This window comes from Heloderma suspectum, chromosome 2 (assembly GCF_057233095.1).
Source record: "Heloderma suspectum isolate Gila_16-S chromosome 2, 16-S_ref, whole genome shotgun sequence".
Lineage (NCBI taxonomy): Eukaryota > Metazoa > Chordata > Lepidosauria > Squamata > Helodermatidae > Heloderma > Heloderma suspectum.
This window is the reverse complement of record NC_139459.1, coordinates 190,301,113-190,315,675: the sequence shown is the minus strand read 5'-3', so window position 1 is coordinate 190,315,675 and position 14,563 is coordinate 190,301,113. Positions and strand designations below refer to the sequence as shown.

Genomic DNA, 14,563 nt, shown 5'->3' with positions numbered 1-14,563 from the left:
ACTGCTAGGTTGGCAGGAGATGGGACTGAAGATGGGAGCTCGCTCCGTCACGTGGCACTCGGGTCTCGAACTGCTGTCCTGCCAACCTCCCAGTCTGCAGTTCAGCGTCTTAACCACTAAGCCACCATGGTCCACATAAGGACATTTGTTGTTTATTCGGTCAGTCGCTTCCGACTCTTCGTGACTTCATGGACCAGCCCACACCAGAGCTTCCTGTCGGCTGTCGCCACCCCCAGCTCCCCCAAGGTTGAGTCCCTCACCTCCAGAATATCATCCATCCATCTTGCCCTTGGTCGGCCCCTCTTCCTTTTGCCTTCCACTTTCCCTAGCATCAGCATCTTCTCCAGGGTATCTTGTCTTCTCATGATGTGGCCAAAGCACTTCAGTTTTGCCTTTAATATCCTTCCCTCAAGTGAGCAGTCTGGCTTTATTTCCTGGAGTATGGACTGGTTTGATCTTCTTGCAGTCCAAGGCACTCTCAGAATTTTCCTCCAGCACCACAGTTCAAAAGCATCTGTCTTCCTTCGCTCAGCCTTCCTTATGGTCCAGCTCTCGCAGCCATAGGTTAGTACGGGGAATACCATTGCTTTAACTATGCGGACCTTTGTTGTCAGTGTGATGTCTCTGCTCTTCGCTATTTTATCAAGATTTGTCATTGCTCTCCTCCCAAGAAGTAAACGTCTTCTGATTTCCTGGCTGCAGTCAGCGTCTGCAGTAATCTTTGCGCCTAGAAAGACAAAGTCTGTCACTGCCTCCATGTTTTCTCCATCTATTTACCAGTTATCAATCAAGCTGGTTGCCATAATCTTGGTTTTTTTGAGGTTTAACTGCAACCCAGCTTTTGAACTTTCTTCTTTCACCTTCGTCATGAGGTTCCTCAGCTCCTCCTCGCTTTCAGCCATCAAAGTGGTATCATCTGCATATCAGAGATTGTTAATGTTTCTTCCAGCGATTTTAACTCCAGCCTTGGCTTCATCAAGCCCAGCACGTCGCATGATGTGTTCTGCGTACAGGTTGAATAGGTAGGGTGAGAGTATACAACCCTGCCGTACTCCTTTCCCAATCTTAAACCAGTCCGTTGTTCCGTGGTCTGTTCTTACCGTTGCTACTTGGTCGTTATACAGATTCCTCAGGAGGCAGACAAGATGACTTGGTATCCCCATACCAAAAACTTGCCACAATTTGTTATGATCCATACAGTCAAAGGCTTTAGAATCGTCAATAAAACAGAAACAGATGTTTTTCTGAAACTCCCTGGCTTTCTCCATTATCCAGCGGATATTGGCAATTTGGTCTCTAGTTCCTCTGCCTTTTCTAAACCCAGCTTGCACATCTGGCAATTCTCGTTCCATGAATTGCTGGAGTCTACCTTGCAAGATCTTGAGCATTACCTTACTGACATGTGAAATAAGTACCACTGTTCGATAGTTTGAACATTCTTTGGTGCTTCCCTTTTTTGGTATGGGGATATAAGTTGATTTTTTCCAATCTGTTGGCCATTCTTGTGTTTTCCAAATTTGCTGGAATATGGCATGCAACACCTTGACAGCATCATCTTGCAAGATTTTAAACAGTTCAGCTGGGATACCGTCATCTCCTGCTGCCTTGTTATTAGCAATGCTTCTTAAGGCCCATTCAACCTCACTCTTCAGGATGTTTGGCTCTAGCTCACTGACCACACCGTCAAATCTATCCCGGATATTATCCTTCCTATACAGTTCTTCCGTATATTCTTGCCACCTTTTCTTGATCTCTTCTGCTTCTGTTAGGTCCTTGCCATCTTTGTTTTTCATCATACCCATTTTTGCCTGGAATTTACCTCCGATGTTTCCAATTTTCTGGAAGAGGTCTCTTGTCCTTCCTATCCTATTATCTTCTTCCGCTTCCACGCATTGCTTGTTTAAAAATAATTCCTTATCTCTTCTGGCTAACCTCTGGAATTCTGCATTTAATTGGGCATATCTCCCCCTATCACTGTTGCCTTTTGCTTTCCTTTCTTGGGCTGCTTCCAGTGTCTCAGCAGACAGCCATCTTGCCTTCTTGGTTTTCTTTTTCTTTGGGATGTTGTTTGTTGCCGCCTCCTGAACAATATTGTGAACTTCTGTCCATAGTTCTTCCGGGACCCCATCTATTAAATCTAGCCCCTTAAATCTATTCTTCACCTCCCCTGCATATTCATTAGGAATATTAGTCATCTAACTGATCCGTGGGTCTTCCCTATTCTCTTTAGTCTGATTCTAAATTGTGCAATAAGAAGTTCATGATCTGAACTACAATCAGCTCCAGGTCTTGTTTTTACCAACTGCATAGATGTCCACCACCTTTGGCTACAAAGGATGTAGTCAATCTGATTTCGGTGTCGACCGTCTGGTGAAGTCCATGTATAAAGTTGTCTTTTAGGTTGTTGGAAGAGAGTGTTTGTTATGCACAGTGAGTTGTCTTGACAAAATTCTATCAGCCTATGTCCCGCTTCATTTTGTTCTCCCAGACCATGCTTGCCTGTAATTCCAGGTGTCATTTGACTACCCACCTTAGCATTCCAGTCTCCTGTAATGAAAACAACATCTCTTTTCGGTGTATTATCAGGGTCAGGAAGGGCTATCCCAGATTCAATCCCCGGTAGGGATGTACGAAAGGTACTTACCTTTTGCGGATTATGTTTATGGTTGGGGGGGAGGTGTTCCGTCCCTCCCCCCGGAATCCTCGCCGGGGGCGGGAGGTGCTCCATTCCTCCCCCCCCCCCCCCCCAGAATACTGGCCGGCCGGCTGTGCTCCGCAGGGATTCTGCGGAGCCGCTGGCCGGCTCCGCCAGCAGCCGGACATCCGGCCGCTGGCTAGCAGGGACGCAAATGGCGGCGGCCATAGCCGCCACCATTTGCATCCCTGCAGTCAGCTGTGATAGGCTATGTAAACATTTACGTAGCCTATCACGGCTTAAAAACAACAACAACGCGCATATGCAAATGGCGGCGGCCATGGCCGCCGCCATTTGCGTTCCTTATTTTGGCACGCCTTAGTCTACGTAAACATTTACATAGACTAAGACGGCGAAAATAAGGGGAACGCAAATAGCGTAGATGCTACGCTATTTGCGTTCCCCTTATTTTCGCCATCTTAGTCTACGTAAATGTTTACGTAGACTAAGGCGTGCCAAAATAAGGAACGCAAATGGCGGCAGCCATGGCCGCCGCCATTTGCATACGCGCGTTGTTGTTGTTGTTGTTTTTAAGTCAGCTGTGATAGGCTACGTAAACATTAATGCCCTCATAAATACAAGTTATAAAGATAAAATGCTGCCCGTGTGACCTGCTCCTGCTCTTCTCGAAATTTCCTTCCCTGGATTAACCCATGTCTCCTGCCTATCCAACGCAGGGAAGGAGAAGCGCGGAGGGGATTGTCCTCTCTGTGCTTCAGCTGGCCTGCATTTGCGGCTAGACAGCTGATTTTGGCTGTCTAGCCACGGGAAGTCGGAGAGAGGGAAGCAGCAGCAGGACGACAGGTTGGATGTGTCATACCAGCATTTCCGCCTTCCTCGCCCCAGAACGCCCCATTTTCGCCACTCCGTGCTCCTCTTCCGAGCGCGGGGCCATTCTGTGCTGCCTAGGAGGCAGCACGGGGGAGCAGGGAAAGGTCGGTTCCCGGAAACCGATGTATTCTATGGCTGTCTAGCCGCTGACTAGCAGCCATAGGAGCGCTCCCTCCAGCTATCAAGTCCTCCTCCTCCACCACCCCGAACACCCTTCTTAGGCACTGCTCAGATTTTGTTAAATCAGAAGATATGTGCTAGACTCCCCAGGCCCCTGTTGGTTGCTCAGCTCTAGTGAGCTAGCTAGGAGGCTTCTCCACTCCCCAGAACCAACCCCAGCGATGAAATTGTAATGAGATCACTTAGAAGAATGGGCTGTGAAGTCGACATCACACAGTAAGCAATGTTGAGGAGGCCCTACTGCTGTGAAACATTCTTGCTGCTAATATGCTTTACTGTGGGGAAATCTGGATGGGTTAATCCATGGGGCAAGCTACTGAACATACACAGCTTGCTACATGAAACAGGAGCCATGTCGGAACAACTGTCTAGCATTCAGCATGCTGCACGTGGGTAAACTATTATTATTAATTTTAATAGGCACCTTTTTCTAAAAAAAGACATATGGTGACTTACAGCAGGAGTTAAAACATATAAGATGTTAAAACAATTTAAGACAGCCAAAGACAATTTAAATTGCCAAGACCCGGTACACCAACTAAATAAAGAAACCCCATATGCTGTCAAATGACTGGGAGAAAAGACTTAACCTGATACTGAAAAAAGGACCTTATCGGCTCCAGGTGAACCTCCTGGGGAGAGGACTCCACAGCTGGGGACCACCACCAAGAAGACCCTCTCCCTTGTTGTCATCCTCCGGACCTCCCTCGGAGGAGGCCCTCGGAAGTTAATGATAGTGTACAGGTAGGCTCATACCGGAAGAAGCACTGCGTGAAGAGAAGCAAAGATTCCATTAAGACTCAGTTCCCCAACTGCAGATTAGAAAAGAGCATTGTCATAGAAGCAGCTGTAATTTTAATCACAATTTACAAAGTGTACATAATTTACAAACATAAATAAATTCTAGAAAAGCTTCACATGTTCTACTGTATACCGTTTACAAAATCAGACACATTTCTTTTTGTACTGTTTTAATAACACAAAATTAAACATGGACCCAAGCTGTAAACTGCTGTCTAGGTTTAACATGGCAGTTTTGCATCCATTCTATAGCTACATTCCACAAACTGCTCCATTTGGAACAATATTACTGATGGTCCTGGAGTAAACAGTGATATGGGGTGCAAATTATGAGAACACTTTGAACGGGGAAAGGGCTACATGATAAACATACCATTAAATTAAAATATCTTGAGACATCTGACTCCTCACACATTGCCAAGTAAAAACGGGCGCAGTGTTATCTTTGACATGGTATAGTTGATGCCAATTATATTGTTTACTCAAAAGAACTGATCTCACAAACAGTGAGCTAGATGCTGGATTAGTAATCCCGTACCAGGAAAACCATTCACAGCTGTAAACGATGGTGGCCTGGTCCACACATAATGCCATTTCATAGGTTATTTAACACACAAGGTTCCTTCCGCCTTGTGTCCACTTTCATAAACAACCCAGAACACCTGTACCTGGGCTATTCAATGTGATGTCTGAACCTGGCACTCTGGGTTGTTGAGGGACAAACAACATTTTTAACCCAACAACAAACCATGGCTTAAAACTCTGGGTTGTTTATCCCTTCACAACTCCGACTGCCGGTTCGGATGTCCTGCCGAACAACCCAGGAGCATGAGGTTCCTAGGCTGACTGAGAAACTAGATGCAAAGTGGAAGCGAGAAGCAGGTGGGAGGCAATGCGCCTGCTCACTCCCCCAACAACCTATCATTAAAATAACCAATGGGTTGTCGTTACGTGCAAACAAGGCCAGTGTTTCAAAAACCAAAACTAAAAACAAACAAAACCCCCAGCAGCTCCTTGCTTATAGGTCAATACTGGCATTTCACAGAAGATCAAGGCAGAGCAAGGTGAAGGGATTGGTAAAACTGTAAAAGAATAATGTCTGTTACATGACTTTGTTCAGCTGTCAACAATTCCTCTCCATCCAGTTTGCTGACCACACTCAGGTAGGTGCTGTGTTTTTGAGCGATGCTTGCATTTTACATTTTCTCCGCTCAAGAGCTTCTTGCTTTTTCTTTGCAATTTCTTCTTGAGAACACTTTCTACTTCTCGGTTCTGTAAAAGAAGATATGCATTAGAAGTCTCAATTGTTCACCATCCCCATCTGAAGCTAGCCAGGTTTGTCCAGCTCTACTATATTTTACTAAAAATAAAGATACTGTTAGGTCATTCTTGATCTCTTAAGGAAGGAAGGTCCCTAACTTTTGTATTGTGGTGTGAATGTCTATCAAAGTAAAGGAGGAAGAAAGATTTGCTTCAAGGGCATTTTGCAAAGTTCTTACTGCTAGTAACTAAGCCTTAGGAAAGGCATTTCCACCTTTTTGAAGGGGGGAAAAACTACACAAAAGCAAGGAAACCATGAAATGATCAGCGGTTGGGAGGAAAGGGGCATAGCCATCTGACGAACCCTGGAGGGAGGGATTTGGCCCCTGGGCCTGGGGTTCCCCATCTGTGCCCTACAGGCCAAACTATGAGCAATGAAATTGGGAATGGGGGAGGGGAACGGGACTTGGGCATATTTTACAGGATAGCCCTACAAGGCATCAACTTTTCCAATCATCTATGTACAGGATAGCCCTACAAGGCATCAATTTTTCCAATCATCTATGTTAAGCCATAGCTTAAGTTTAAAGTTGGTTCGATATTCTGAAAAATCCAGTGACACACAGCATTTGGGAGCATCCACAAAACCTACCTGTTTCAGACTGTGCAAAACCATCAGAGAGGTGCCTCGTAAAGGCTGGCTTCAGATTCATTTGTAGTGCTGTCTGAAATGGGATGTTTGGTGCATTCTTGCTTTCCCACAGCCCCAGCTTAGTTTGACAAAGATTGCCTACATTTACATTTTTATGGTCCAAAACAAGGGCTTGGGAATTATTGGTCTTCCTGAACACATATTTTGCCTTTTCAGTTGACATTTGATTAATCTTGCTGCTATTCTGTACCTTGGCTTCATCACAAAGGCCATTCTGCCACTGTATATTATTAGCATTTAGGCATACATTTGAGAGAGTGGCTGAGCTACTTCCAGAAGCAAAGCCTCCTTCAGGCACTGAATGAGACCTGTGCCATTTCCCTGGAACACCACTGATGCTCTCAGTTTTAAGCAGTGCACAGCTACGCTGTACGGATGAGTTTGCGGAATTCTCAGTCTTCAGCAGCGCTGCAACTGTAACTGGAGCATCCAATGAGAAGGTTTTCCTACCCACATGGCTCTTTTGGGCCTGTGGGCAATTTGAAAGTCCTCGACTCAGTACTGTGAGGCATGGAACCACCTCCAACTTGGAAGCACTTCCTACCACCGATTTTGCTTTTTCATTCACAACGTCCTCCTGGCTCAGAGTGTTTTTTTCTACATCATCACAGACTTGATAAAGCAAGTCGTCATCGTCATCATCACCGTTCAGGCCCCACAGACTATTTGAATCACAAAACAAGTCTAAAACTTCGTCCGAGAACCTAGGCTCATTCCAATCATCAAACGAAAACACACTTTTCTTTGGCATGTCTGTCTGCTTCAGATGACCTGTGCTGTTTTGGCTAGTTGCTTTCTTTAGGTCATAAGCCTTTGTAGTGGTGGAAATAGTGGACAACTGATGATTAGTACTGTGCATGTTACTCCTACATTTTCCAGTCTGTGGTTTAGGGAGACAAGGCACTGAAATAGAAGCAGCTCTTTTTTCAGGAAAGCTAGCACTGGCAACACATTTAAGTTGAGTAAAGCTGCCCTGGACACTCTTATTTCCAGATTTCACTGAAACAGAATTATAACCAAAAGTTTTGTTCGGATTGCTCTTTGAAATGGAATCCATCTTAATGGTTTTTAAAGGAAAATCTTTATGCAGAAGAACAGCCTTGGTCTTTTCTATTTGCATGCTTTGGTTTTGTAAATCACATGATGCTGGAACTTTATTAGAGGAATTAAAAAACGCACACTGGGCAGTGTAAGCTTTCTCAGAATCTGTAGTTCTTTTCTTTGTTTCACTACTTTCATTAGAAGTAAGAAATAAAGCATTTGGTGGAGTATTTATCAGCTCAGGGTCCTGAGTAATTTGCATGAGAAATGAATCGTCTGGCAACAAATCAGCACCCCAGTCCTCAAAGTCATCGCAGACAATTCCATCAAGCTTATCAGAGACAACCAATTCTATCTTAGAGGAGACAGCACTTGGAACTCTTTGCTCCAAAGTCATTTTCCCTTTCTCAGCTGGAATGGGTTCCATACATTCTACAACTGGTGTTAATACTTGCCTTTGAGGTACATCTCTAACCACACACTCACTAGCAGCTGTGACATTATCTGAAGTGTGCTTGTCCTTAAGCAAAGTGTTCTGGTTTTCATGGAAACTAGAGTTTGAAGAACAATCTGACAGTCCTTGGCTCAGCTGACCACTACATTTCTGAGTAGAGCAGTCAAAGAGGTCATTAAGAGCTACTTCAGCATCAAGATCTATGGACTTCAGACTACTGTTTTTACAATGCTCAACTGACCCAGCAATCTCCTTAGCTGCTCCAAAGGGCAAAGCAGTGTTAGCTTTGGGATGTTCTCCAAGGAACTGCTGCTGATTTTCTGCCTGTGTCTCATCTGGAGGTTCAATTGACATCTTTGCCTCTGATGTAATGTGAGCAATATTGTGGCATGGAGCATCTTGTTCCTGGATTGCATCAGTCAGGTTTTTATCAAATTGCTTTGCCAGCTTCATAAGCTCCTCTTCTCTGTTTTTTAACTGAAGACCTCTAGATGAACAAACAGAATGAAAAGAATATATATAAGGAATACAAGGTATTTTGAAATGGCTTACTTGTTACAGCTACTGAAAACACATACTTTTTTCACAGCATAATTCAAGTAAGGCATAGTTTTACCCTTTACTGTTTTAATAGTTTAGTTGATTATTTTTAATCTGTTTTTCTACAAGAAGTATTCAAAGTACCATACAAATGACAGGATTACAAAATGAAAAAAATAAACTTACTACTAAGTGCAGAAACAGTCAAACAAATCAAAGCAATTTAAAAAAGACAAACAGCAACAAAAACGTGAAAGCTAGCAGAAGTTAGTTTCAAGCTTCTAAAAAGCTTCCTGAAACAAAAGGTTTTCACTAATCCTCTAAAGGTAGATGAAGAGGGAGCACGGTGGAGCTCTTTTTTTTTAAATCTATTTTTATTTTTACAAATAAAATAAACCCTACCAACAATATAATCAAAATCTTCAGTTTCCAACATTACAGTATTCTAAGAAAAGAAAAGAAAAGAAAAGGATAGCAAAAGAAGGAAGAGAAAAAACAACAGAATTATATTAAACGTCAATAAAGACAAACCAAATATCCAAACAGTCTTTTAGCACAGAAATAGAAGTAAACAATCCATTTCCATTAGCCATAAATTATTATTCAGTTAACACGTATTAATAAACATTAAAGGTTTAACCAGCAAGGAACACCAGATCCCATAGTGATATTAATAGTGATAATATTAATAAATAGGGGGGAAAAGAGAAGTTTGAGAGAAAGACAAAAACAGGAACAAATCATTTGTATATTTTAAGTAGTATCATATCTAAAAATAGATGTATGTGTGTAGTCACACATACGTACACAAATATGCACTTTATTACAATATAACATAAAAAAAGAGAGAGAAGGAAAAAAATGCGAACATTTATCTTTGGCCTACTGCCTGACCAGTTATCAGCTAAAACCTAAACAATACTTCAAAAGAACAGTAAAAATGGCTAAGTTCCAACTCCAGAGGCAGAAAGAGTTGGTTCCCTAAATTTAATTTTAGTACCAATTAAAAATGTTTCTGCAGCGTCAGGATCCAAGAATCTCTTCATCTGATCTTCAAAAAGAACACAAAATGTAGCTGGATATTTAATATGATATTGCAGGTTAATTTGCTTTGCCAAACTTCTTGCCCTGGCAAATTGCCTTCTTCTGTCAGCAATTTCTTTAGTATACTAAAGAAATTGGAGCACAGTGGATCTCCAGCAACAGGGAGTTTCCACAATATTGGTGTCGCCGGTGAAAAAAAGCTCTGTCTCCCATACATGGCAAACAGTATCTATAAGTTTGGTGAATAGACTGATCATTCTGAATCAACTTGCTTCAGAATAAAAAATGGAAGAGCTCCCAACATACCTTGCACCGTTCACTTTTATTCTAGATCGTACTTTCGCTATCCCAGGAGTACAAGGAATTGCGTCCTCCCCAATCCACAACCCCAGAAGAGATCCTTCATAACAGGCAGGTTTTTCATCCTCAACAATAAGAAGCAAACATTTGAACACAGTGGATGTTATTAAAAGTGCACATCTATCTATACATTTTAACAACGTTCAGCACTATTAAAAAAAAAACATTTATTCATTCAAACATTTTTATATCATGCTTTTCTGTCCAACAACCCTAAAGGCAGCTATCATAACCAAACAGTAAAACAAACACATACACAATCAGCACCCCAGCTACAGTCAAAAACGGATTGCAGTAAATATTAACAAAACAGTGGATCAGCTACCCCATTCCAAAATCCTACTTAACAACCTACATCTCTACTGCTAACCAAAAAGCAAGCACTGAAGGGGACAGGCAGGCCTCTCTTGGGAGAGTTTAGGAGCCAGTCGAAAAAGTCCTCCGATGAGTTCCTACCTGCTGTATTTCAGGAGGGAGGGAGGTAACATCTTCAGTTGTTGAAGGCGTTGGGTTTGGTCTCAAAGGGCAGCTACCAAATCTACACTCCTGTAGAGGGCCCACTGCCACTCCCAGGAGCCCACCGTCCTGCTTCTCTTTGCTACTTGCCCTTTCCGAGCATGCAAGCAATAGCAAGAGTGAGGAGATGGAGAAACATCCTCCACGTGCCCTGCGCATTCCCTCTGGGTGGTTGTGCAGATTGGGCAGAAAGGGAGAAGGCCAGCATGTGTGCAGTAGTGGCTCAGAGAGGGGCTCACAGAGAGGGGAGCCCACTGAGGACACCTAGCCTAACATCCCCCGCCCTTGACTTGGAGCAAGCACTAGTTGAATGAAGTACATAGGCAGATTTGCAAGGAAGGAGGCAGCCCTTAAGACACCCTAGCCTGGTTCAGGGCCTGAAAGGTTAAGACCAGTGCTTTGATTTGGCCTGGTAATGAACTGGAAGACAGTGAAGTTGGTACAGCACTGGAGCAATACACTTGAGCACACTTCATCTCACTCCAGACAATCTAGCTGCTGAATTCTTGATCTCCTGACGTTTTGGAGTATGTTTCAGAAGCAGCTCTACCCAGAGCATGCCATAATCATCTAACGTGGATATTACTAGGGCACAATTGACCATGGGGCAAAATTGGCACACTAATCAAAGATGCTGAAAAGTATATCAAAACAAAAAAATGATTATAATGCAACTTCCACAACAATGGTTGAAATTTAAAAGAAATTTAATTCTGAGTCCACCATCACTTTTATAGATTTGGGGATTTAACTCAACCAAAAAGATTGGTTTCCAAAGGTGGACATGAGTTCAATGTTCACAAATCAGACTTTTTATACACCAAACATTAAAATATTCTGAATGAGAAATGTGACTCCTTGCAAAGAACTCTCATTGAGAAGTAGTCAGGTTCTAAACCATATTTGATTATAATGCCATTCAAAATGAGAAGGGACATGCATACTTTGTGATGGAGATACGGGCCCTTCCATCTAGATTTCCATCAGTTCATATATAGAACCTCCACCAGTAATCTGATCCCATTGTCCAGGGGGCAAGACAGTATTATAAAAGTTTCCCTCTATAGTATATTATACAGTCAGGGCCAGAAATATTGGAACAAGGATAACTGTTTTGGCAGTCGGCCTCTGTACACCACCACACTGAAGTCGAAAGGAAGAACACCCAGATGGGAGTGAAGTCAGGACTTTCAGCAGTAATTTAAGGGGTTTGACAAAAGTGGGGCACTAACCATTCAGGAACAACAGCCAGTGGCATACACACATACCCATCGCTGGTGGCTCATAAGTAATGGAACAAACCAACATCATTTCAAACTTAAGGATCGCCTTTAATACTTGGATGAAAATCCTTTGCAGTCAATGACTGCCTGAAGTCTAGAACCCATGGACGTGACCAAATGCTGAGTTCCCTCCTCGAGATGCTTTGCCAGGCCTTCACTGCAGCTGCCTTCAGCTGCTGCTTGTTTGTGGGTCTTTCTGCCTTCAGTCTTGTCTTCAAGAAGTGAAAAGCATGCTCTATTGGGTTGAGATCAGGTGACTGACTTGGCCATTGAAGAACATCCCACTTCTTTGCCTTCAGAAACTCTCGGGTAGCTTTTGCTGTATGTTTTGAGTCATTATCCATCTGCAATATGAAGCGGCGTCCTAGTTTGGCAGCATTCGGCTGAATCTGAGCAGAAAGTATAGCCCTATACACTTCAGAATTCATCCTGCCACTTTTATCAGCAGTCAGGTCATCAATAAACACAGTGACCTGGCTCCATTGGCATCCATACATGCCCATGCCATAACACTGCCTCCACCATGTTTGACAGATGATGTGGTATGCTTTGGATCATGAGCTGTTCCTTTCCTTCTCCATACTTTTCTCTTCCCATCATTCTGGTACAAGTTCATCTTGGTTTCATCAGTCCAAGGAATCTTATTCCAAATCTAGGCAGGCGTCTTTAAGTGTTTGCTAGCAAAGGCTAATCTGGCCTGTCTGTTCTTGAGCGTTACCAGTGGTTTGCACCTTGTTGTGAAGCCTCTGTATTTACATTCATAATGCCATCTCTTGACTGCAGATGTTAACAGTGACATGCCCACCTCCTCAAGAGCGTTCTTGACCTGGCTAGATGTTGTGAAAGGGTTCCTCTTCACCATGAGCAGTATTCTGCAGTCATCCACTTTAGTTGTCTTCTGTGGTCTTCCAGGCCTTTTGCTGTTGCTGAGCTTGCCAGTTAATTCCTTCTTTTTCAGGATGGTCCAAACTGTTGTACTGGCCACTCCCAAGGTTTTTTTCTATCTCTCTGATGGGTTTATTTTGTTTCCTCAGCCTAATGATGGCCTCCTTCACTCGCATGGACACCTCTTTGGACCTCATGTTGGGAGTTCCAGTGAACAGCTACCAAATGCACATGTAACACTCAGAACCACCTCCAGGCCTTTTCTCTGCTTGATTGGTCATGGGGTGCCCAGGAAACAGGTCACACCTGGCCATGTAGCTGCTTGTCAGCCATTCGTTCCATTACTTATGATATGAGCTCGCTGGCCAGTCCCTCATGATATGATATGAGCTCGCTGGCCAGTCCCTGTTAACAATCTTAATGCCCTACTTTGGACCAGCTGAAGTTTCCAGAAAATTTTTATGTGTATTTTATGTGTATTTCTATGTGTATTCACCAAATTTGCACCTCCAGAGCCAACAAGTGGACTGGAACAAAGTTGTGCACCAAAATTAGCACTTCTCCAAATTTTTCAATACAGTTCTCCACTCCAAGCATGTACACATTCAGGGAAAAGTCCACAAAATCCGTACACTAGGAGAAGCGTGCACAAAAATGCACACAATTAATCTAGGAAAAACACAGTTTGTCATGGGCAAAATTGTGACACGAGTGTTTGAAAGTGTTTTCCACTCAGAAATGATAGCTGATTAACGTAACCAAAATCTGACAAAATCGGATGGGAACACCCTCAAATGGCAGCCATGTGCTAATTTATAGGGATGAATGAGAATTGTGTTTCTGCTCACAAAACATGCCCTGCTTGCAACCCCAAACACAAATGAGAGCAGGAGCATGTTCTCCAAATACAGTCAGGGCCAGAAATATCGGAACAAGGATAACTGTTTTGGCAGTCGGCCTCTGTACACCACCACATTGAAGTTGAAAAGAAACGCACCCAGATGGGAGTGAACTCAGGACTTTCAGGATGTTCCAAACTGTTGTACTGGCCACTCCCAAGGTTTTTTTCTCTCTCTCTGATGGGTTTATTTTGTTTCCTCAGCCTAATGATGGCCTCCTTCACTCGCATGGACACCTCTTTGGACCTCATGTTGGGAGTTCCAGTGAACAGCTACCAAATGCACATGTTACACTCAGAACCACCTCCAGGCCTTTTCTCTGCTTGATTGGTCATGGGGTGCCCAGGAAACAGGCCACACCTGGCCATGTAGCTGCTTGTCAGCCATTCGTTCCATTACTTATGAGTGTGTGTGTATGCCACTGGCTGTCCTTCCTGAATGGTTAATGCCCCACTTTTGTCGAACCCCTTGAATTACAGCTGAAAGTCCTGACTTCGCTCCCATATGGGTGTGTTTCCTTTCAACTTCAATGTAGTGGTGTACAGAGGCCAACTGCCAAAACAGTTATCCTTGTTCCAATATTTCTGGCCCTGACTGTATGTTTCCATGATTTGGACTAGCTCCTTCAGTCTAAACAGCTGTACTGTCTTAAACTTGCTGCAAAAGCAGCATGTTCTGCTACACTGTACTGGCCCACTCTAAGTATTTATATGCTGGAAGTCAAGTCCCACTGGATTCAACTGCTCTTCTTTCCTTGTAAGTGTTTTGGGGTTGCAGCCTTAGGATCATACTATAAACCAGCTTTAACCAAAGTATTTCAGCTTTATGGCAATCAGAATGTTAATTTGTTATTTGACTATCTATGAGAAATAGCAACCCCATTAATTCAATTGTTCCAAATCTAAGGATCTACAGGCAGCTTAGATCAGGGGTGGACAGCAGGTAGATCTCCAGATGTTTGGACTTCAGCTCCTTTCAGCCCCTGCTGATATGGCCAATGATCAAGAATGATGGGAGTTTAAGTCCAAAATATCTGGAGAACTACTTTCTGCCCATCTGTGG

General features: G+C 43.3%; 1 protein-coding gene across 8 annotated transcripts in view; it reads right to left on the bottom strand.

The window, feature by feature from the left end:
• ETAA1 (ETAA1 activator of ATR kinase) overlaps positions 1 to 14,563 on the bottom strand; it is a 41,965-nt gene that overhangs the window by 17,953 nt on the left and 9,449 nt on the right. For 5 of the 8 annotated variants that reach the window (XR_014788131.1, XR_014788132.1, XM_084836896.1 and 2 more), the window contains exons 4-6: positions 9,865 to 9,983; positions 6,420 to 8,461; positions 4,297 to 5,779 (exon numbers count right to left, since the gene is read on the bottom strand). Coding sequence is in view for 4 of the 8 variants with exons in the window: in XM_084836896.1 (XP_084693022.1) it covers positions 5,667 to 5,779; positions 6,420 to 8,461; positions 9,865 to 9,983 (2,274 nt within the window). In the remaining 4 variants the exon portion in view is untranslated. Of the gene's footprint in view, positions 1 to 3,155; positions 5,780 to 6,419; positions 8,462 to 9,864; positions 9,984 to 14,563 lie in introns of those variants that run through there. The other 3 variants (XR_014788133.1, XR_014788134.1, XM_084836895.1) reach the window with 2 other exon arrangements.